The 24,988-nt window shown below is 33.4% G+C and overlaps 1 protein-coding gene across 3 annotated transcripts in view; it reads left to right on the forward strand.

The window, feature by feature from the left end:
* The window catches only part of Kynu (kynureninase), a 116,639-nt gene that overhangs the window by 17,669 nt on the left and 73,982 nt on the right, over positions 1-24,988 (forward strand). For all 3 annotated transcript variants that reach the window (XM_042683504.1, XM_042683505.1, XM_042683506.1), the window contains 5 exons: positions 6,344-6,464; positions 13,647-13,729; positions 19,569-19,630; positions 21,378-21,449; positions 22,871-22,945. In XM_042683504.1, the coding sequence (XP_042539438.1) occupies positions 6,344-6,464; positions 13,647-13,729; positions 19,569-19,630; positions 21,378-21,449; positions 22,871-22,945 (413 nt within the window). The remainder of the gene's footprint in view (positions 1-6,343; positions 6,465-13,646; positions 13,730-19,568; positions 19,631-21,377; positions 21,450-22,870; positions 22,946-24,988) is intronic.

Raw genomic sequence — 24,988 nt, forward strand, 5'->3', positions numbered from 1 at the left:
CTGAGGACAACTGAAAGGACAGAAGGATAATGACCTAAAGCCTATCTTCCAATAAAAGGAAGGACTGTACAGTTCCGTGGGCTTAAGTCCAAGTCATTTGTAGATAACCATGGCAAAGCAGATCATTATCTTATTCAATTAACTCAGCATTGGATGCACAGAGCTTCATTAGTATCCATAAGGTCTCTGATGATGAGGGAATATTTTTTCTTTCACTTTAAGATGTTTGTTAGCCAAATCTCTTTTCCCAGTCAAGACTCAGGAGAACTCAAGAGGATGAAAAAGAAACAAGACAGAGTGAGAAAGAAAATGGAATTAGCTAGTCAAATGACTGGGCCACTGTGCATCTCCACGGTCAATCATCATTCCCTTTTGCTGGGAGGTGGGAACCAAGGTAGTTCCCCCATTACACTTATGTACTGACATTTTTAACTTATGATTTCTAAACATGACAGCATTGTAATAGCACTAATATATGTAATTACTGTGGGGACATAGAAAGATGTTAAATATGAATATTTTTCTAAACAAAGCAGCAATTTATTTCTAAACTTTTCTGCAGAGACAGTCTCTTTGTGTTCCATTTTTCCAATAATATCTCTAGGTAGAAGCACATGAAAAATCCTAGCAGCCACAGCAACTTGTATCAGAACTTTGGTCTCCCAAGAGGTTTTGTAACCATGAAAAAGTACTTTTAAATTATGAATGATAGCCGGGCTGGTGACTCATGCCTGTAATCCTAGTTACTCAAGAGGCTGAGATCTGAGGCTCGTGGTTCAAAGCCAGCCTGGGCAGGAAATTCCATGAGACTCTTATCTCCAATAAACCACTAGAAAACCAGAAGTGGCATTGTGGCTCAAGCGGTAGAGTGCTCGCCTTGAGCTGAAGAGCTGAGGGACAGCGCCCAAGCCCAGAGTTCAAGCCCCACAACTGACTCAAAAAAAATTATGAATGATATTAATTCAATTTTGCTTCTTGGTATCATTTTGTGATACAAAGAAATAAAGTACTATTCCCAAACCATGGGCAAAGATATCAAAACTAACTTGTACTTAAAAAAAAGAACATTTATTTCTAAAGAATTTCAAAGGAGTATTGATTAGACTTTGATTGCAAAAAAAACTTGAATAATATTCTGTATTTATTAAATGCTGAAAACAAGCGAGGGTAACAGTCACATTGAAAGGTTTTTTTGATGTAATTCAAAAATCTCTACAGCATATATATCTACTGGTTCACATGAGCAGACAATAAATAATCATCAATGAAAATTCATACTCAAAATTTAAGAGAAAATCCTTTACATAGAAATAAAAGATAAAAAGCACTTTAAAAAGTCTAACTTATCTTTTCTGTAAAATCAAATAGTTATTTCTAAATCTATTCTTTAATTTGCAAGACGTTAAAAAATAAAGAGCTACTTTCTATTTCTTCTATAAACTTAATTTGATTTTTCAATATGAATTCATGAAATGGATATGTGTGTGCATGTGTACATGGGCTTCTGTTTCAGAGTTAGATATGTACAGAGATTTGTATTATTTTAGTTCATGAGGCAACAAACTGGGTTGGATATTTCACCTCTATCTTAAAATAGTTTGTTTGGCTTATTATAATATGCTGAACAATATAATTTTAGGTGTTTCATCATGTGAACGGAGTTGACAAACTTAGCTTAAAAATAATTTCACATGTGTTTGTTACTGAATTTTAAAATATTTAAAATAGACTTAATTAAGTCTTAAATTATAATAGCTAGAAGCTTTATTAATTTAAAGGTAAGTTACTCTCTGTGACCTTGCATACTTTCATTAAACAGTAATTGTCACTTGTTTTGTACTGTGGTTTTAAATGAGGGTTTTAAGTGTAAGACCCCCTAAAATCATTTGCAAATTATGAAGTGACTTTAAAATGTTTATTCTCAATCTTCATACCAGACCAATTTAAATTAGAACCTTTGAATCTAATTTTGTTAGACTTATCCCAAGCTTCCAATTGGATAGTATTTTAAAATAAATCGCACTTTCTCTCTTTTAAACATAAAATCCCTAGTACTGGTACATTTTTCCACTAAGGAACATGTTTAATCAAATTTAATGATACTAATAAAATGTTTTCTAATCATATATAAAGGTCTGAAACAATTTTATTAGTATGTCAAAGTTTTCAAAGTTAAGTGACCCCAAAGAACAGTAGCAGAACTTAAGTCACTCAGAAGGACCACACCAAGCTACACTCTTAGAATATGGGCTAACTTCACCAGAAAGTCTGGAAATGCACTGCAAAAATGGCAATGGTGGCCTCAGTTGGTACCATGGGATGTCAGATGGATTCTGGAGTAATTTCTTCAGGGAACTCAAGATCTCTTCTTTCTAAAGGAGAAACAAACAAACAACCACAACAAAAAGCCAATCTTACTTTCAGAGGGAAGAAGCTATTTAAAAAGCAAAAATATAAACATAAAAACATTCCAAAACCAGATTAATAATTCTTTGTCTTTTCCCACTTCACTAAAGAAATTACAACCAATCGGTATAAAGACCAAAACAAATTGCAATGCACACAAATCTGCTCCAACTTCAGCATTTTTTACCATGTTGTTTCTTTTTTTTTTCTTTTTGTGGGTGTCACATTTGATCAAGCCCAAACTGAAGTTTAAATGATGTCTTTTAAATTTATATTAGTAGTAATAGTAGTAGTAGTAATAGTAGTAGTAGTAGTAGTAGTAGCAGTGATAGTATGCTTAATTGTAAATGCACCAGTGGCTCATGCCTGAAATCCTAGCTACTCAGAAGGCTGAAATCTGAGGACATGGCTAGAAGCCTGGCTGGGGGAGAAAAGTCTATGAGACTCTTTCCAATTGACTAATAAAAGAGCGAGAAGTTGAGCTGTGGCTCACAAAATACAAAGTTGAATAAAGTGAATGATAAGTATTTCTTTGTGCAGTAGGATATCAGTATATATACATTCCTTATACCTATGTCTGTTTCTTTAATAATCAGCTTCATTCCAAAACCCTTCCCTTTATACTTTTCAGCCTCTCATTATTACTATGATATGCACAGATTAATTTTTTAAATACTTCTACATATGAAAGACAATATATAGTATGTGCCTTTCTCTGTAGTATTTTGAAGAGATTCTCTGGTTAAACTTGAGATTTTAAAATAAAAATTATAGGAAGTTATTGCTTTGGACAAAGTGCCATCCTGAGTTCCATCAGACCAGACTAGGACTCTAGATATCCCTTCTAGATACCCCTTCTAATGTTTGCTGTCACCAAGCTAAAAGCAAACAGTTTATCTGAAATTACAAGTAAACAGGAGAAATGAGAGGTAACAGTCGAATTTCTCAAACAAGGCAATTTCAATCAAACTATAATGATGAATCATCTGCCTTTAATCTTTATACCTCTTAACACTTTAATCCTTAGGAAACAAATATAACCTGAAGCAATCTATTGCTAACCAATCAATTGTTTTCCATTTTGTTTTATTCCTACTTTAGAAAGAAAGTTATTTTGCACAGTATAACCCCTGCTTTCACTGTATTTGATGTCAGTATAATTTGTGGAGGGGAAGGGGGAAAACAAATCCTTTAAATAGGGATACAGGTGGACCCATTGCAACAATGAGAAGTACAAGTTGTCATGTGGGGAGGATTGGGTGGGGAGGCAGGGGAGGCTGGGAAGGGAGGGGAAGGGTAAACAAAGGAGGAGGCTACAATGCTTGATAAGAAATGTACTCACAATCTTGCCCATGTAATTGTAACCCCTCTGTACAGTATTTTCACAATAAAAAAAAGTCCCACCAAAGAAAAAAAGTTATTTTGAAATTACCTATCACCTTCTTGTTCTGTTTCTGTCTTCAGTTTTTCTGTGCCTACAAAAACCAGTATATTTTTGTTTTCTTTTATTATATTTAGTTTTGTTTTCTTTGCTTGAAGGACTTCTCACTATACTGAACAGCCCAGATTGGCTTCAACTCACAATTCTCCTACCCAAAGACAATTTTTGCCTCAGTCCATTCCACCCGTCCTATGTTTATGAAATGAAATGTTGTTTTACTCTAAAATAAAGAAATAAAACCAAATAATACCTTTAAACTAAGTTCCTGTAGTTTTGTTAACCAAGAGATAATAAACTGAAAGAGTAGGTCAGTAAATAATTAAGGTCCAGTTTGATAGACATTTTTATTAGAATACTACTCAGAAGAAATCAAATGAATTTCCCAAACCATAAACTCAAAATCAATCATATCATAGACTTTGCCAAGAAAGGAAACTTACAAAATAACTCCAAAGCTATTTGTTTAAATCATAGTTTGGTGAAATCTGTTTAAAGAAACTTGAAGTTTTTGAGCTTAAACACAATCAAAGTTCAGTGAACCTTTGTAGAGTATTAGGGGATGAATCAAGTCCTTAAACTTTCCTATGAAGAAGTCTTAAACTTTCCTCCCTTAAAATGTGACCTTATTTGAATAAAGTCTTAACAATAACTGAATTAAAATGAGATTAGTATAATCCAATACGACATAGTATTCTTATAAAAAGAGGACAATTGGAGATATACATAGGAAAAAAACAAGGGAAGGGCATATGTAGAGATAGACCTATAAATCAATGATAGAAATTGCCCTCGCATCCTTTTGAGAGAATAAAGTCTTCAAGAGTAAAAAAATCAAAATCAAGAGGAAAATCAAAATCTAGCAGGGCAAACATTCAATCCTGTAGCTCCATGTTTCTCATTCAAATAATATGGTGCAGCTTATGATATCCTAAGCTTTTGGGAAACCTTACTCTCAATGATTTTTCTAACTGTAATCCCTGCCTTAAACCCATTCTTCCTCACTCTGTAGAGTTTTGCTTGCTGTATTTTTTATGTGCCTGTCATTTCATACACTTGAGTTCTCCACTGCATCTCAGAGCCTCAACCTCACCATCTCAGGGTTCTCTCCCAGGTTCGCCCCCCTCTCCACCCGGCAGGGACTCTGACTTTGACACATTGCTTGGCCTCTTAGGCTTTCCCCTGAAAGCTGGGGGGAAATGTCTCCTGATCTTTCGACTGTTGCATTTTGCAAGCCTACGTGTAAGACGACCACATTCAGATGAATAATGCTAAGTCTTAGTCCCCTTGTATAATGGTTTCAGAGATCTCTGAGTGTGAGTGAAGCTGAATCCTGGGAAATACTTGTCCAGGGGGCCAAGTCTGGTGACATTTTCTCATCAAAGGAAAGCCTTTCAAAGGCTTTTAAGTAATTCATTTTTACACCTTTACCATGTGAGAGTGGCATCTGGCTGATTCTTGAGGTATCTGAAAGTCATCTTTACTATCGTCCCAGTACTTGACTTTTCCATAATGGTGATAATCTCTTTAGCAGCAACATTTTCATTGGCTTCAAGTTTACACAAGCTTCCTTTAAATAAACCTCCTGAAAATCTCAACTAAGAAAAACTGTATATAAGTTACTGGTAAAAATGTAATATTTATGGATTTTAGTCAAATATCCAATAGTATGCTCATGCCAGTCAGAAACTTCATGGACAAGTATTGGCATTCTCTTATGTTCTAACGTTGATCAAGATGCATTGAATTCATAAACTGATTTGTTGAATGATAACTCCTGCATATAACTACTTAAAGATGATAAAATTAATTAATTTTTAAAAGGCTTCCAAAGATTTGTTTTCCTTTTTTGTTTATTTGTTTGCTTGCTTACTTTTTTTATTCTCCTTGAAACAAATTGCTGTTATATAATCCGGTCTAGTCTTCAACTTGCTATGTAGGCTCAGCACAGCCACAAATTCACAGTCCTTCTGTCTCTGCCTCTGTAATGCTGGAATTACAGTCATATTCCACTATGGTGGGTTTTGTTTTATTTAATTTCTCCAAATTTTTCCAACCACCTTCCCAAACCAGTTTCAGTTGAAATGTATCAATAGTGGTAAACATTCTTTAACTGAGTCATGTTTAAACAATGAAAAAGAGGTATAGTAAATGTAAATTCTGGTAACTTAATACAGTCAGGCTGCTCTTATTTCCTCAAAAAACATTTTAACTCCTCATTGCCTTTGTCTATTTACATTACTGCAAATTTATGTTTTCTTGTATAGCACAGTAAATATGAGCAATCTCTGTAATTACCTTTATAGGTATGCTATGTTTTCTTATACAAATGCAAGAGGTTAATTATTTTTCCGAATATCTGCTGCTTTCTATGGGAGTAATTGTAAGTTATTATCCTATTTAGAGTTAATTATATTAATTGTTTGTACTGGATTAACAATGCCAAGTGCATGAGTGTTGATTAATATAATAAGCCTCTTTTATGTTTTCTTGTTTTAGTTGACTTATCTTTAGTGAATAAGGATGAAAATGCCATCTATTTTGTGGGGAATTCTCTTGGCCTTCAACCAAAACTGGTTAAGACATATGTGGAAGAGGAACTTGATAAATGGGCCAAAATGTAAGTATTAGCTTTGGGCCATAATGAAAGTGTGAGCTGTAAAGGTACTATTTGATATCTCATATGAAAAAATTTAAAATTTCAATAGGTTTTCTGGTATTTAGAAATGTATATTATTTGTTATTTCTTGTATTTGGAAATGCATATTATTATACTTATTATTTATATTATTTCATTACTGTAAAAGGGTTAATATATAGGATGTTTAATTTTTCAACGAGTAGCCCTTAGCTAAACTGCTATTATTTTTATATAAAGAAAGAAACCAAATTATCAAGGAAACTATAGGTTGGTTGACATGAGTGACACAAATATTACTTAGCTCTCTCAGATGAAAAAGATGGTCCATGTGACCTTAAATCAAGGCAGGCTTGATTTAACCATGAGGGATCCTTGTATCAGAACTATTTCCCTTCCATCTTTTCTATGCTACTATTTTGACTATGAAATTCTTCCTACTGTCTTACTTCTTGAACACTGTAAATCTGATATTCTTAGTTGCATTGATTATCTCCTCTAGATATCTCTACTTAGTAAACAGTTTTATCTTCTCAAATAATTAAAGTTTTATGAACACAATACTGTACAAATTTATGTGATATAGCATCATGCCTGCATATATATATATATATAATATACGTAATTGTTATTTTGTTTTTGAAGACATTGAAGTTCTTTTCTTATAGTTACCTATAAAATGTATAAGACCTTATTTTGAACTATTAGCTCTTCAATTTTATGGAACACTAGACCTCTGTTTGGGTACTCTTTGTTTGACCTCATACAATGTCTTCCAAAGTTGAAGATACCTATTTTTTTAAGTTAATTTTACATTCTTAGCTATATTATAGGACCTTAAAGGAAAGTAACCTTGTTTCATGTATTTTATCTTTTCCCAATAACTACTGATAAAGTTAAAAACAGAAACACTTGTTAAATATTTGATTTTTAAATTTTATTTCTAAACTGTAAGTACTTAAGTATGTTTAGATATTTTAAATGCTTAGAAAGATTTTGAGACTTGAACCCAGCACCTGGCTGTTGTCCCTGAACCTCTTTGTACTTAAGGATAGCACTCAACTACTTCAGCCACAGCGCCACTTTCTGTTTTTGAGTGGTTAATTGGAGACAAGAGTCTCATGGGCACTTTTCTTCCCTGGGCTGGCTTCCGACCATGAACCTTGAGTAGCTAGGATTACAAGCATGTGCCATCGATACCTGAATAGAAAAATTTTTAATAATTCCTATTTGATTAAAAAGTCAGTGCAGAAGTGAACTATACCTTAAGGTCAAGAAACGAAACTTCAGGAAGATAAACCCAAACTAGTTAGTTATGTTTTAGAGGTAAGATAATTCACTGTTTCAGAAATTCAGTATTTTCTTATGTTTTCTTTGTTCTTTATGCTACTGGTCTTTCATAATTGAAACAGAGCCTTTCCTTCAAATTTTAGTTTACACCAATTTTAAGTACTATAGAACTCACTGTCATGACTTAAATAATACTGCAAAGTTCTTAATTTTTGTGGTTAAGTCAGCAATTAATAAACAAATGACCAAAGTTTATATAATTTAGTAAGCCTGATCTGACACTGCCTACATAACTTTTATGCATGATTGGAAAAATACATACTCCTACATTTGGAAGAATTATGTGCAAGCTGCTTTAGTATTTAATAAATGAAGACGATAGTTAATAAAAAAAAAAACAGTTGATACTCATTTTGGGCCTTAATGTAAGAGACAGCAAAGAATTAGATAGAATGCATTTGAACTTTAGAGATTGTCCTTCCCTCTTACATCCAGCAAGGCTGTGCATTTTTGGACTCTAGACATTTTCAAAAGTTGCTGTTCTGCTATTCTATTCATATCATTATCATTATGCTGTGTTATTGAGGAGAGCATTAGTTATTTTCATGACATTAGAATTGTATTTCATGAAAAACACTCTCTGGTATAATATCTTCTGTTGTTGCTTGTTGCTGTCTTGCTTTCTAGTAAAGATAGACTATTGCTTAGTTTTGGTTAAATCTTCTTAGTTTACATTAGACAAATGATTTCAGATGGAGTTGCATTTCAATGCCGCAGCTAGCATAAGTTAAATTAAAGACTTCTTCCAAGCAGAAGCCATCCACCCCATTCTGGCTTTGCTTATTTCACTTTAATTTCTAGCTTTAAGATATCAAAGCCCAGTTAACATCATGGCCCTATGTGTTCCTGAATCTCAGGGATGACTGAGATATCTAATTATATATTTTTTTCACCTATCTCATCCCCAAATTTGATCTAGAACATACTTTTTTTTGGGGGGGGGTTCGGTTATAGGGCTTGAACTCTGGGCTTGGGCGCTGTCCCTGCACTCTTCAGCTCAAGGTGAGCGCTCTACCATTTGAGCCACAGCACCCCTTCCGGGTTTCTAGTGGTTTATTGGAGATAAGAGTCTCATGGACTTTCCTGCCTGGGCTGGCTTTCAACCGTGATCCTCAGATCTCAGCCTCCTGAGTAGCTAGGATTACAGACGTGAGGCACTGGCACCCAGCAAAAACATACTTCTATTATTAATTTTTTCCCCAAAATTTTAATTTTAAACTTCTACTTCTGTCTTTTTCCAGCTCAGGATCTTGTGAGAAGAAAACTTTCCCCTCTCAACAACAACAAAAAAATGAGAAGGACTGCAGTTTGATTAACCACAGAGAGATTTATGGGAGAAAATGATTTCATAAGCAGATAGGAACACTCAAAAAGCACTAACTCCTAAAATAGTCAGAGATAAGAGTTTAGGTGCCAGTTTAACTAAAAACACAGTTGTAGGTCTTAAATGGATGAAACACAGAAGGCTTATTGGGCTTTCTCATACTTAATAGGCAATACTCTGCTAGCTAGGAGGTTCCCCAGGAAGATTAGGTCAGCTATATTTGTCCCTCAGTATGCAAAAGTATTTCTATTATTAGGAAGCCTTGGTTCAAGTTTAGCAACTCTTCCTGTCCAGATATTTTCAGTTTAGAATTATCTTCATAGCCTTTTGATGGGCAATCTGTCCCCTCTATTGCTTTGATTTTTGTTCAAAAATCTACCCTGTATATGTTCCAATTTCCTCTAGAACCAGGACTCTCATGATTGTAGCATGTTTTAACTGATCACATATTCTTCATTTCCAACTGTCCTATTCTTGAGTTGAAATTTAAGACAGGTCATTTCCTTTCCTTCTTGACCAATGGAATATCATGAGCCCAAGAAGTCTAGGTATTTATTACATAGTCTAATGTACATTAAACATAGTTGCCTAATTAGAAAAGATACTTTTAAAACTTATCATCTTAACATTAAAAAAGCTACTATACTTTTACAAAGCAAGAAACCGCTCAGGGATGTAGATATCAAGATTGTTCATTCAAGGTGCTTTATATAAATATGACACAAATTTTCTTGAATCTTCTATTATTTGAGGAAAAATTATAGAAGTAGTTGTGGGCCCACATAATATATTTGTTGTGGTTATTTTAATATATTTATTATTGTTTTTCATAGTTGTTTTTTCATTGGGGAAATAACAGTTCACTTTAACCAAGATATTTGCTTTTGTGAAAAGTTTTAAGTCATATGCATTGTCAAATTTTCTATATAAATATTTTTTTCTTTTTCTTAAGGGCAATGCCTATTACAGTTATGACTTTCTAGAGATTATTTTAAGAAGAATGACAGAGCCAGGGATTGTGTCTCAAGCCCATAGTCATAGCAATTAGGGAGCCAAGGATTGAAGAATTAAAATTTGAGGTTCACACAGGACAAAACATTTGCAAGACATCATCTCCAACAATGGACATGGATGGGTGCCTTGGGCCTGTCATTCCATGATCGGGGAAGAATATAACAATTACCGTCTAACAGACCTCAGCATGAAGATTGCTCTCAAATAATGAGAAGGTCTGTAATCTGACTGACAATAGAGAGCATAATGAGATTCTTTCTCAAAAAACAAACAAACAAACAAAAACCAACTCAGACATGGAGGACATAAAGGCTCAAGTGGTAGAATTTCTGCCTAGGAAGTATGAGGCCAGGAATTGTTTAAAACACCAGTATGGCCAAAGCAAAAGAAGAGTGATAAATTGATAAGGTTATTTCAAGAGAAAAGTGGCCCACTGAATTATGTGTCAAGGGTAAATCAGCTGGTTGGTAGACAATGACTTACTTTTTATGGTAATGTATGTGCAATAGCAATGATGAAGTATGCCAGAAATTTCTGCTCAACACTCTTGTATAGTCTCATTTAGTTGAGTCCATGATTAAAAAAAACACATAGCATAGGGTGCAAGAAAGATTAGTCAACATCTTTGTTAGCTAGTCATCAATTGAGTAGTGGGAAAAAATGCAATATCATTAGGGACAAATGTGAAAGTTTATGTATTTACTTATGAAGGAAGCTTCCTAAAAGTAGAGCTGTTTTTCATTTTTGTAGGATAGTTAAAACATGGCCCTATTTTAAAGAGGATACAAGTTTCTATTAACTTCCTCATTAGATTTTTATATTCTGCAATCTAACTTCATGAGCAAGTATTGCTCAGAGACATCTCAGAAAATACCCTACTCATACCAAGGATTGATGCTGTGCTAATGAGCTCTCATGCTCTCTTTTCCTTTCCAACATTTGTAGCTATTTCAGCAGTTTTGAATGAAAACAATAAAACATTTTTCCTAACTCTAATACATATGTTTAAACATGTACTTACTCTACATCTACTTTCTCTAATGATAGGCCACTTTACTTTGGGTTTATTTGGATAACACTTTCTAAATACATTTCACTACTCCAGGCTAGTAGGCTGACAGAATGAGGAAGCCGACTTGGTGTGTGATATTTTAAAGGGAAGGAAATGCCAAACACATTACAAGAAGAAACGAATCCTTAAAGATTATTACTATGGTGTCTGCCAGAGTGAGAAGTAGGTGGCATAATATTCTGAGTTATAAATTCTCTGAGGCAGAACATAGAATTTTACTACCTCAGTGTAATAAGATGTATTGTGCTATCAGCAAAGGCCATGGAGTTCTATGTGATTAAATAAAAAAGGATCCAAGTATCTGCCTTTAACTACCATTTATTGATAATGATTTTTGTCTTTAGCATTTATATTGGAAGTCAAGAAAGAGGCAAGCTGCAAGCTATTCTAATAATAGTATGAATAATAATAACAACTAGCAATTGCCTCGTTATCCCTTCTTTAGCTCTTAGTCTGTTTATTCTCAAAGAAAGTCCTCTTTCTTGGTCTTTATTTATGTAGTAATGGAAATGTTAGTTTAAAAATCACGTTATATTCCACATGCTGAAGGACAGGAATTTAACATGAGATTTACATTTGCAAAATTCACTCAGCATAGGTACTATGCAACTCTTTTTTAAGTGACCTCATTTCTTTTTCATGGCAACCTTTTAAGCTACATATTGTCATGAATCTACTTATATTAATATAGAAGACTAGGTCCTATAAAATCTTCTAATAAATGTCTCACATTAATAAAGATCTGGAGTTGACTTATAGTAGATTATGAAAGACAATTGTTACATACTAAGAATTTTGTTCATAGAAGAGATTGTGCTGTGATAAACGTGTGCAAATCATGATGTCAGCAAAGGCTAAAGATTATTAAGGCTTTGAACAATTGAACCACCCTTTTGAGATTAGGGATCCAGAATCACCAAGGCCAGCTTATTGACTTGTTTTTAATAAGCTTTTTTTTAATTGTGAAAATACTGCACAGAGGGGTTACAATTACATGAGCAAGGTAATGAGTACATTTCTTATCATTGTTTCCTCCTTCTTTGTTTCCCCTTCCCATCCCTGTCCTCCCACCTCCCCTCCCTCCCCCCCCCCCCCCCCCAGCTTATTGACTTATTACCTGTGGATTCAAACCCAGATTTGAATTACACAACAGGCACATGCTCACTCCTTTCTTTGCAAGTCTACAAAATCTAATGTATAGATTTTTGGGGGGGGGGGGGGGGAGTGTCCGGTCGTGGGGCCTGAACTCTGGGCCTGGGCGCCGTCCCTCAGCTCTTCAGCTCAAGGCTAGCACTCTACCACTTGAGCCACAGCGCCACTTCTGGCTTTTTTGTTTTTTGCTTATGTGATGCTGAGGAATCGAACCCAGGGCCTCAGGCATGCAAGCTAAGCACTCTACCACTGAGCCACCTTCCCAGCCCCTAATGTATATATATTTTTTAAAGGCATAAGTACATAATATTATTCCAGGTACTTTCTATTATTCTGTTATTTTTTTTTATAGTTTTAAGTGTATTTGTTTCCCTCATAACACAGAAATTTCTTGAGACTGAGATTCTCTTGTGTATGTGGAGTTTTATTAGATGTACTGGGATATTTGCTAGCATAGTAAAAATCTAGTTGGAATATGACAGATGAATTGTTAGAAAATGAAGTCAAAGTGTAGTATTGGTTTTGATTGTTGTGTTAAATCTAGGGGCTTTGTCTAATTACACCAGAGCGTTGATCAGGCATACTGCTAAGATAGGTCAGATTTTCTGGATACTATAGTTCTATACTTTTCTAGAAAACAAGAGACAGGTATTACTAACTTAAGTAAACTACATTTTTTGGGACCCTGCACAAAATGTAAATTAGATATAAATGTATTAATTCATGCCTGTTTGTTGGATTTACCCTAAGTTTTATGGTTAATCTAAACATTATCACAAATATAGCTACATTTTGTACATGTCCATTTAATTTGCAGGTCGTAACTATATTTTATTTTTCAAGTGGTGCTCACTTTGGTTTCTAGCTAAATTAGAAAATATACTCTGTATATATCAATATACATAATACTATATGCTAGAAGTATTTAAATATTCAAATAACATAGTAAATATCAAAATAAAGGGAAAAATCCGAGGCTCCAAAAATAAGACAACCTAATAAAATAGTATACATATAACACCCCTTCCTCAACAAAATGAAACCCAAATTAGTTTTAAAAAGATAAGCTAAAAAATAAAGCCCCCAAATATATCCTTTTTATTTTTAATATGTATTACATAATTATTTAAATATTATAATAATTCCTATACAAATGCCTACTTAATAAAGAAAGAGGGTGTTGGGAAAAATCACATGTAAATATACACACATACAGTCAACTAAAAATTTTTATGTCCCGTTTTAATTTCAGAGGTGCCTATGGTCATGATACAGGCAAACGACCGTGGATTACAGGGGATGAATGTATTGTGGGCCTTATGAAGGACATTGTAGGTAAGTATGAGATGAATTATTTTCCCAAAGAATTGTCCATTAAAGCCAAAATCTTATTGAGTAATATCTTTTTGAATAGTATCCAAATCTTCTATTTTAACCCATGACAGTAAAGGGTTAAATATACCTTTCTCTTACATTTAGTTATTGTTGTAGTACTGCCAATGCAACTGAGTCCCTAGTTCATTCTTGAAAAATGCTCTATCATTGACTTGCACCCCAGCCTCTCCTGTGAAAAAGAATTGTTTTGGTATATTACCTTTGACTCCAGAGAGCTGTGATCACAAACATGTGCCATCATTAAAGGAGGAGGCTGCAATGCTTGATAAGAAATGTACTCATTATCTTGCCCATGTAATTGTAACCCCTCTGTACAGTATGTTCACAAAAAAAAAATAAAAAAAAACATGTGCCATCATAGAGAGCATTTTGTGTTCTTTTAAACTAATGTATACTCACTAATTTAAACTATATTTAAGTTTATGTTAATAGATACTGTAAGTTTTATACTATATTTTGTCGACCTAAAGAATACAAATTGACTGTGTCTCCAAACATATTTTAAGCTGTAATTTAGAAGTTTGATTTTAAAATTTTAAATAAATATCTCATTCTTTATTTCTAAAATTGTATTGGCTAAAAAGATGGTTTAAGTTCAATTCTTTTAATAAAACTTAACCACTTAATCTAATAAGAAAATTAGCAAGTGAGTTATTTGCATAGTTTGCCTGTTTGCTCATCTTCAGACAGGGTTTTACCAAGTAGCCCAGGCTGCCCTTATATTAGCCTCCAGATTTCTGATATTAAAAGCTTGATGTTCTTTTAAGCATATCCAGGACAGATTTATTTTGAAGGTGTGTGTGTGTGTGTGTGTGTGTGTGTCTGTCTGTCTGTCTGTCTGTCTGTCTGTGTCTGTGTGTCTGTGTACATGGACATGCGTCTATATATCTACAAAATCACAACAAATAAGATCTTGAGTTTACTTTTTTTGTTGTTGTTGTTGGCCATAGGTTTTGAATTCTGGGTCTGGGCGCTGTCCCTGAGCTCTTCAGCTCAAGTCTAGCACTCTACCACTTGAGCCACAGCACCACTTCCAGTTTTCTGGTGGTTAAATGGAGATAAGAGTCTCAGGGACTTTCCTGCCCCAGCTGGCTTGAACCTCTATCCTCAGATCTCAGCCTCCTGAGTAGCTAGGATTAGTGGCTTGAGCCACAGGTGGCACCTGGCTAGTTTATTTTTTAATTGAAGCATTAATCTTTAATCTTAAATTTTAATCTTACATTTTACTCTTAAACTTGTTTTTTGAATGAACACTTTAAAATGAGTTAAACTGAAGACTGGGTTTCTAAGGGAAAAATCAGCTGAAGTAATCAGAAGCAGAAAAAGGAAATGGGTTGTTAATTACAAAATTATTTTCCTCTGCAGTCTAGACAAGAAGTTGACTGGCCAGCATCCCCTTATGACAGATTACCTCTTTTGTGAGAGGATTTAAGGCATTAGGAACTTCTGACAACTTAATGACAATTGGAAGTGGCCTGATTTTTCTGGTGGTCTGATAAGCAGTCTGGTTTTAGCTTGGTGGGACATTAGTATAAGTGGCTCTGCTTTGATTATTGGTCTTTTTTATGGGGGATGGGGAAAGGATTTATATAAGGAACTTCCTCTGAGACAATGCTTCCTGTAATGTTGATTTAATCTGCTGTTGGTTTTGTCTGTTACTAATGCCATGTTTGGTATCCTTTTAACCTTGCTCATTAGGAAGGGACCTAAAAGTCAAATTTAAACTATCAGAACAATACCTTCTAATTAGTGTCTCATCTTCACACATTTTACTCTTCTGCTGTGTGTGTGTGTGTGTGTGTGTGTGTGTGTGTGTGTGTGCATATGTGTTTGTTTGTGTATGTGTGTGTGGTATGATGGTTGGCATGCCCAGTCTCAGGCACAGTAGGCAAGTGCTCAACTACTAAGCTACATCCTTAGGCCCACTGCTATATTTTATGATGGTTCTCCATAGTATAATATATGAAAGCTTAAACATTTTGGAAGTCGATTAATAAAACTGTTTAAAGTGTTCTGCTAAATATTTTTTTCCAAAGTGTAGCAAATTTCAAATTTCTTCCCCTTTGCTGATGAGTCTAAATATGTGCTAAGCAAACAGACATGTTGACATGGTGTGTGATTTGGATCATGAATGACTCTCCCAGTATCTTAAATAAACAACCTTTATTTTAACATAAAATTCTTCAAAAAGAATAGCGAATAGATGATAAAAATTATTATGTGTTCAAATTGATATAATTGTGGAGAAGAGAGATGATAAATAAACACATGTATTATAGATGCAGAAAGGAGTTTCAGTTTTAGAAGTGAAGAAAAACTATTAAGAATACATTTTATATAGAGCCAACAGTTCCACAAAACATGGAATAATTTTCCCTTGTAATTAATGTCATTTTATCAAGATGCTAGAAATAGAGTTGCTCAAGAATATTATTAGTAATTATATTAAGCCACTTCTCCCTGGGTGCATAAAACTCACAAATGGCTGGATGCCTGCTTGTGAGCTTATAAAAATATTGCCATATGAATATAAATTTACTTTATGAAACTTATAACTGACTCTCAGAGAAACAATAATCCTTGGAAGCTCTGCTCCAATAGTTATAGACCCTCTACCCTCCACCAGCCATTTTTAAAGGCCATAGATTTTAAATTAGAGGGGGACAATTCTTGGACTTCACCTGATTGTAAAACTGACAGGTAAGACCACAATAACATTGTGTCTGATTCATAAATATGAAGAATGTGATATAGCAATAAGGAGACCCAAAATGAACCCTTTTGTCAAATGGTAAGTAGTTTGGGACCTTGTCATGTTTCCTTTGCAAAGGTGTAAATAACATTAGGGTTAAGGAGACATAGAAGTTAGTTATGACCTTCTATCTCCTATATTTGACTTACAGGGAGTGAAGAAATTTCTTGTAACAAATGCTTCTGAATGTTTTTCTGGACAAAGATTTTTTTCTTTCCTAAGAGACTGTAAGTTACTTCAGTACTCATTGATTAAAAAAAATAATAATAAAGGCCTCATCAAGTTGTTGTGAAGACTGGGTGAGAAAATATAACTTTTAGATTTGGAGGTGTTAGGCTATCACAATGGTGGCAAAAATGCCAGCTTGCCAAATTTCAAGACAAGGCAGTATTTGCATTTAATTAGACTTCATTTTCTTAGAAAGCAAAAGTGACAGTCCATAGACAAATAAGTAATAAACTAATAAACAATAAGCACAAAATCCTCTGTGAGTGAGTGCACTGGCTCATATACATCTCAGTTGAAGTGATTCAAATCTTGATATTTGTGGTAGTGAATTGTAGATGATCTTCTAAAATAATGATCTTTTCCAATTCTGCTTTGGAGAAGCTTTTCAAAAAGTTGTGCCCCTAAGTACTTGTAGTTCTTGATGTTTCTACATTAATTCAAAGTAGGCTCTTAGGAAAAAGAAAAGGAACAAAGATAAGCAACTTGAAAGAATTGCAGTGTATACTGAAAACAGATTTGCTTTTATAGAATACTGTTGATATTTAAATATCTTAGAAGAACAATGCTGTTTTCAGAAGTACAACTTGAACCCAAAAAAATAGGTCAATTAGGTAAATTTTCTTTTGAAAATAAACTAAAAATCAGCTAATTTACTGATGCTTTGATGTTAAGAAATTTTGATTCTTCAGGTCCTTTGGGTCATACTTGCAATAAACATTTCTGCTAATGTCTTAAAAGATTAATATTAGCATCTTTCCTAGCTATGTGTGTGTGCATGCATGCAAGTTAAACAGACCAATTTTTGACTTGTGCATATATCAATAGCAACAAGGTTAGCATTGGCAAAATGGTAGTTGAATTTAAAATGATCCAAGTTGGGATAATATTTTTATGTGTAGGTAAACAAATTATTCAAATCAGCGACAGATTATTAACAAACAACTGTACTAAGTATAAGCATGACACTTAAAAAGAAAAGAATGGCAGGAATAAATCTAGATTGAATTTTGCCTAACACATCTGTGGGATGATGTGCATGCACGCCCATCATGTTCCCATGCCATGAATTTAAATGCTTGAAGATGAAAATTATATTTCTTGGAGGACCAAGATGTCCTTGGAATTTGTTATTTTATTCATAATGTGATGCTTGGACAAAATTAAAACAGTCTCCTCACTTCTTACCTCTTTTATTTTTTATCGTCATTTGCAATTACTCATTTTTTTCTATTTTTGCTATAGTTTTTGATATGAATTTTCTTCTGCTCTCTCTACATGTTTCTTTTACTTCCTTTGTGTTTTCTACTCTCCCTCGCCAAATATTTTAAAAAGTTATTTACAAAAATGATATCTGTAAATAACAAATGAGGTCATAATCAGATTAGATTTGATATATAATGTTATATTTAGGAGTGAAAGTATGAACTCATGCCGTAACCTAGAGAACAATCTATAATAAAGCTGGCAGGATTTTTTTTTTAGCATATTTCAAATAGATATGTTTACTATAGGAAAAGGTATTCACCACTACATATGACATAAGCTTATATCATCAGTGAAATATAAATAGGCTAGATTATCACATGGACCTAATATGTCTACATATTCAATGATAATGTTTTAATCTAGCCGTGAATGTTATCCACATAATAAAGATCAGGATATATATTTCAACACCCATCATTTATTCATCAAGCTCCTACATCAAAAAGAAATCTACAGAACAGTTACAAAGCTTTCCTTGATTTAAGTCAAATACAAACTCTTCCTTAAATGACAATGTTAAAAATATGAATTGGAAAATTAAACACATTTCCAGTGACCTTCCCTAAGGTGAATATATCATGAAATCTATTAGATTTATTATTTCATTTACTACTTATTCTTTTAAAATGGGACTATGCCAGAAGTATTTCTTTGGAAACAAAATATAGGACTCGCAATATAGATTTTAACATCTAGTACATCATTGTAAACAAAAAGAAACATACCTCATATGTTTCAGTGTTGTTGAAGAGATATCGTTCCTAATGCACAGGTCTAATTGCCTTTAAAAGACAACATAAGAATTGAAAATAAGAATTGTATACTTATTGGTACTATGTTCTGAATAAACAATGGGTTCTATGTCTGTCTATTTTTCCTGTGCAAACCTAGCTAATGGAATTAGATAAGGTTAAAATTATATAATATGTATCTTAATTTTGCATTTTTTACCAGAGAATACATATTTGTATCTTAATGTTTATAAAAAAACTCCAGAGCTATTCATTCTGTTATAATCTGCTATGAAGCTCCTTTTACTTGTTAACTACTATATATCTATTTCATTGTAATAACAGAGGCATATGTTTGACAAAGTAACTTTATTTTATTAAAGGTTCATTTCATTTGATGTTAGAAACAAGCAGTTTTATAAAAATGTGATTGTCCTTAATATCTCTTTTAGATTACTTTGCAAGATCCATTTTCAACAAAAGTGACTCTTTGGGAATTTTAATAATAGGGTATCAGCATTTTTAGTTTACAGACAAATAAAATGCCTCATTATTTTTGTTTTATTATGTATAGCATCAGAAAGGAAGCATAGTTTTTCGCTAGCTGTGTGTATGTGAGTTCAGATATCATTTGGAAAATGAATCAAGTAGGAAACTTCTACTTTTATATGATGACACATCAAACATGCTTTTATCTTCAAAACTACTCTAAATGATCAAGGATAGTCTCTCTAACTTGTTTATCCAGGTGTATTTATAACTCATAGGGAAATCTAAATTACAACTTTTTTTAATTTTACAGGAGCCAACGAAAAGGAAATAGTCCTAATGAATGGTTTGAGTGTTAATTTACATCTCCTAATGGTAAGTGTCTTTTACCATCAATGTTTAGAATAAACTCATCCACACACTCTGATGTTTTCCTATCTTTAATTCATAAGCATCCGATGCTATTTAAAAATAAGTTGTGAGCTTGTGTTCATTTTTACCAGGAAATGCTAGGCCATGATATAATGGTTTCTTCATAATCATGGAAGAGCTGACCCTTGCAAGGAGCTTTTGAATAATGAAAAGCTCTTATCTTAGAACTTAAGAAAAAAAAGTCAAAGTGAGTGAAAAGAGAACCTGCTGGCAAGCGCATCAGACAGCGATATACAAAGGACTGAACAGCTCATTTCAGCCGATTTCCAGTATGTTGGACTTGAGCATGGTGGGGTTATGGATCAGTATACTTTGGTGAATGAGGGTTTGGGGAATAGGTTTAAAAATTTGGAAAATAAAATTAAACTGGAGATGTTGGGTCTTCGTCTGTCCCACGAAAGACAAAGACGGACCAAGGAAAGGTAAGTGTGCGCTGGCCTGTTCCCCAGCCTCCCTCAGCCCGGGAGACAATCAGACTCAGCGGGGAGTCAAGTCAAGCAGGAAGAAACTCGTTTATTAACACAGAGCAGCCCTTTATAAAGCAAAAAAGGAGCGCTGGCATGGCAGGGGAGGAAGAGGAACCAATCACTGTCAAGGTCACACCCTATCATGCACCTAAGCTTCCAGGGGCTGGTTAAGCACAGAACTTAAAAGCAAATTGGGCTCTGACCACTCTACTCCCTCTCAGCGCCATCTTTGCTGCCCATGTGCCCTACATGGAGAAGGATCTAACTCCTTAATTAGTCCTTTAAATGATTTTTTGAAGCATTTCTTGCATCCTAACTATTCTATTGTTTTACTTAAGTGTCAAATGCAGTCTCAATATTATGTCTATAGCAATTGTTTGATACTTTGAAGGTTTTTAATTTCATTTTTATAGTATGTTTTGGAAATAGCCTACAAGTTCAGATATCTCAAACTTTGGCTCCCAGCTCTGTTACTTACTATCTATTTGATGCAAGATAATCTTTTCACCATCTTTAAGTCTATATTTTTTATTCATACTTACCTTACATATCTGTGTGAGAATTAAGTGTGATAATATGTGAGAATTAATTCAGCAACTGAATTTATAATCAACACCTGGTTAACAGTAGCTACTACCCTTCTCACTGTTAAGGTAATTGAACTCATTTCCCAGCAACTAAGTGGAGAAATTGACCCTTTGTTTAATGGTAGTATTTCTTAATTATGCCCCCAAGATGGAAAAAAAATAATGTTAAGGATGAGGTATTTCTTGCTAAGTATAAACTAAAAGGCCATTAAAAATATAGTGAAAAATATGTACAATAAAATCTAAATTTGTAGTACAAGATAAGTCAGTGTGAATAAGATATACATACGACAGGAAATTTCAGTATCACACTAGAGAAATTACCATTCAATGTTTGAGAAGATAATTTTTCAATTAACATTTAAATAAACTTAGAGAATTTGCTTTTATCTGATTCACCGTTTTTCCCTGAGTTTGTTTTTCCATTGATAAACATAATGAGCCAGTATCTTCTCCTCCTTTGTAACACACTGGAAACAAGGCTAATTGAAAAGCTATCCCAGTCAGATACCTTAAGATGTTTAATTAATTAGTTCCTTTAAAATGTTGGAGATTGTAAAATGAAAGTGTGGTATAAAGTGAACAAATGTATAAATTGTACATTAATGCTTTTTCAATAAATCCATTTCATTGCAGCTATCGTTTTTTAAACCCACATCAAAACGGTATAAAATTCTTCTAGAAGCAAAGGCCTTCCCTTCTGATCATGTAAGAATTTCTTCACTTTGTATTTATGTTCTGTTTACTCTTCCTTAGCGGGGAATATCATTTGCCTGACTTGAATGTTTATTCACTAGTCTTCTCCAAGTAACCTCACAATAAAAAGATCTGTCAAATGCTTTTGATTTAAGCATTTTTTTATAGATTGTTGATTTATTTCTTTTGTTCAAGTAAAACATGTGTTAAGGGAGGGAAGGATTGAATAGGAACATTGATTTATTAGTCTTTTTAAAGACACTGAGCAAACTGCTGTCCTAAATCAAGTGTGGTTATAGATGTTTTATTAATTCTCATTGCTGTTTTATTTTTATGGAATCCAATGAATACAAATATCAGTGCTTAACCCTTTAGCTATATAAAATTGAAATGTAAGCTTTTATTTAGTTCTCTTTCCATAACATCCTAGCATAGTTTTTGTACTTTTTATCATAAAATTTTTTATATGGATTAAAAATGGTTCTTGTGGTTCACTAAAAATTCATGCTATCTTATCCACATTTGAGTTAAGAAATTTGACCTATAGGGCTGGGAAGGTGGCTCAGTGGTAGAGCGCTTGCCTTGCAAGCCTGAGGCCCTGGGTTCGATTCCTCAGAACCACATAAGCAAAAAGAAAAAAAAAAAAAAAAGCCGAAGTGGCGCTGTGGCTCAAGTGGTAGAGTGCTAGCCTTGAGCTGAAGAGCTAAGGGACAGCGCCCAGGCCTAGAGTTCAGGCCCCACGACCGGACCCAAAAAAAAAAAATTAAAAAAAAAAAAAAAAAGAAAGAAATTTGACCTATATACACATAGATGATAGAACATTTTAATGTTTTAAAGTTAGAGAAACTTGATTTCTACCTTTGTATTATTATTAACTATTCCGATTCACTTCTTGTATTTGTAGGACATGTAATCCTGTCCAAATTAGTAGCCATTAACTTGTAAGAAGGACTAGAACATAAATAACAAGGGAAAAAATCCTTTTAACTGCTTGTTCCCATGCATATGTTATATTCTTAATGTAGCAAACTCTTTAATACCTTTCCCTTTACTAATTTATTATTACTAGGGTAAACACTTTTAATTCCTGTGTTTAGGCCTAGAAGATCCATATGACTTCTATCCCTATTTTGTTAATTGTAGGTTTGACTTTAGTTGGTGACTGCTAATACAAAAATCTCTTCTAATTGCTAAATATTTCTATGACCTCTACATTTCTATTTACCTCTAATCAGTACTATTTCAATGAATGTTAAGTTTTCTGTTAAATTTTATAATTAGTAGTTATTTGATATATTCTCTTCATTCACCATCTCTGACTTTGGATTTAACAACATAATACATATTTGATTCATATTTTGTTTTCAGAGTTATTTCAGAGTACTAGCATGCTTGCAGCTTTATTTAATAAATAAATTGTCCTTTTTTTCCAGTATATTATTGAGTCACAACTTCAACTTCATGGACTTAATGTTGAGAAAAGTATGCGAATAATAAAGCCAAGACAGGTATATGAGAAAGAAAGAAATATTTATTATACTTCTATTAATATTGATTTTTCCCTCTGTTTCCTCAAAAGTTGATTATTTTCATTACTTTAATGGAACTTTCATGGAAGCATTAAGAAAGCATATTTCTATTACTATTAGATAATTTTGTTTAAAATAGAGACTAACTCAGAAGTGTACTTATTTTATCTTTCAAGAACTAGACATATGGCAAGCAAACTATTTTCTTACTTATACCATTGGAGTAAGCCAAAATCTTTAGAGATAGGGAAAGAGAGTGACAAATAGGTTATATCAATTTTTAAGCTTCAAATGTAATTTACTTTTGGTGTCACTAAAATCAAGTTAAGACAGGTGATAATTTGTTGAAATTAAATGATGACTGTAATTCATGAACCAAATATTTTCCATTGTGCTAAATTGAAGTGGAAAAAGTAAGGAAGTTTCGCTTCAGACTTTACAGCATGGCTAATATACACCGTGGCATTCTAAGTCCTCCAGTTCTTTGGGTATATGATTTCAGCAAAGTTATTTTATCTGTCTTAGATTTATTAATATTTAACCAGATAACAAAGGATACAGCTAATACAACTTAAACATGTTTTGAAGGTTTTTCTTTGTTGTTGTTATTTTTAATGTACTATGTGATTTTTTTGTTTCTTTTGGATGTTCTTCCCTCTATGGTACATCCCCTATTTTCACTGTATTTGATTTTGGTACTCTGGTATTGCATGTATGTTTATTTGAATTAGGGAAGTGAAGGGAAACAACAAGATGATGAGACAAAGGGCAAGGGGGAACCAATGCAACGGTGATATATACAAGACAATTTGTTGGAAATTTATCTGCACTACTTGTGTGGGGGGGTGGTGGGAGGGAATGTAGGTGAAAAGTGAGGGAAGGGGTAGCAAGTCTGACAAGAAATGTACTTATTACCTTATTTATGTAATCACAATCCTCTGTACATCACCTTGACAATAAAAGAAAAAGAAAAAAACTCTAAAATATTGTGTATTTTACCCAGGATACAAGACTAAGGTATATAGACATAGCCATATCAACACTGCAACTTGTACAATTTGGCACCAAGGAAACCATGAAAGTATAAATTTCAAGGTTTTCATAGAATACTCCCTGGCTGTTAAGACAATGTTCAAAGAATTTTTCTCACTATGCCAAATTGCTTTAAATAAATTTAAAACCTGCTCTATTTTTATTTCCCAACCTGACATAAATTAGTTGAGTATGTTCACATATTCTTAACAAATTACTAATTCCTAACGTATGAATATGACCATTGATGTTAATATAAGTATCAATATTTTAATATTTTATGTTTGCCATAACCTTGAGACTTTAGCATTAAGTCTTCATAATCTCAAGTTAAGCATTATCTAAGTGGCAGTAAGTCAGTGTGAATAGAGTCTATGTCCTATCAAATATTGTTAGTCTTTCTTTTTTAAATTGTGGGGCAAACCTTATGAGGATGCTTAAGAATAAAGTTTTGAATCACCAAGTTTTACATTTTTAATTTTTTTTCTTAAAATTAGTGAAATCATTCTCATCATGGGTGTACAAGCCCAGTTCAAAGAACAATTCAGAAATTCTACTATTAATTCTCTTCTCATTGTAAAAACAAGTCTTGGGATTCTTGTAATAACATAGCACATAAAATATGTGTGTGTGAGTGTATGTGTACACACACAAAAGCACCTCTAACATGGAGCAGAGTAATTGACAATTAGCAAGAATTATGAAAGTTATATTAAAAGTAAACTGGAGGATGTAGGAATATTGAGCCTCACCAGCCTCATAAAGCTATTAGTATTGTATTTTTTCCTAATCTTATCAAATTTAGTGCTGGAGAAAATTCATAAAAATTTTGTTAGTAGGTCAGAATTGTTAGGCCACAAGAAGATGTTTTGTATTTCATGTAGATATTTCATCTCCAGTTGTTTGCGAAGTCAAATCTAAGTTCATTCACAGTATTCACAGTATTCACTAGTTGGGGAGAGTGGGGAGGGTGTTAATAACACTAGTGAG

The sequence above is a fragment of the Dipodomys spectabilis genome, unplaced genomic scaffold (assembly GCF_019054845.1).
Source record: "Dipodomys spectabilis isolate Male_0828 unplaced genomic scaffold, ASM1905484v1 ptg000081l, whole genome shotgun sequence".
Lineage (NCBI taxonomy): Eukaryota > Metazoa > Chordata > Mammalia > Rodentia > Heteromyidae > Dipodomys > Dipodomys spectabilis.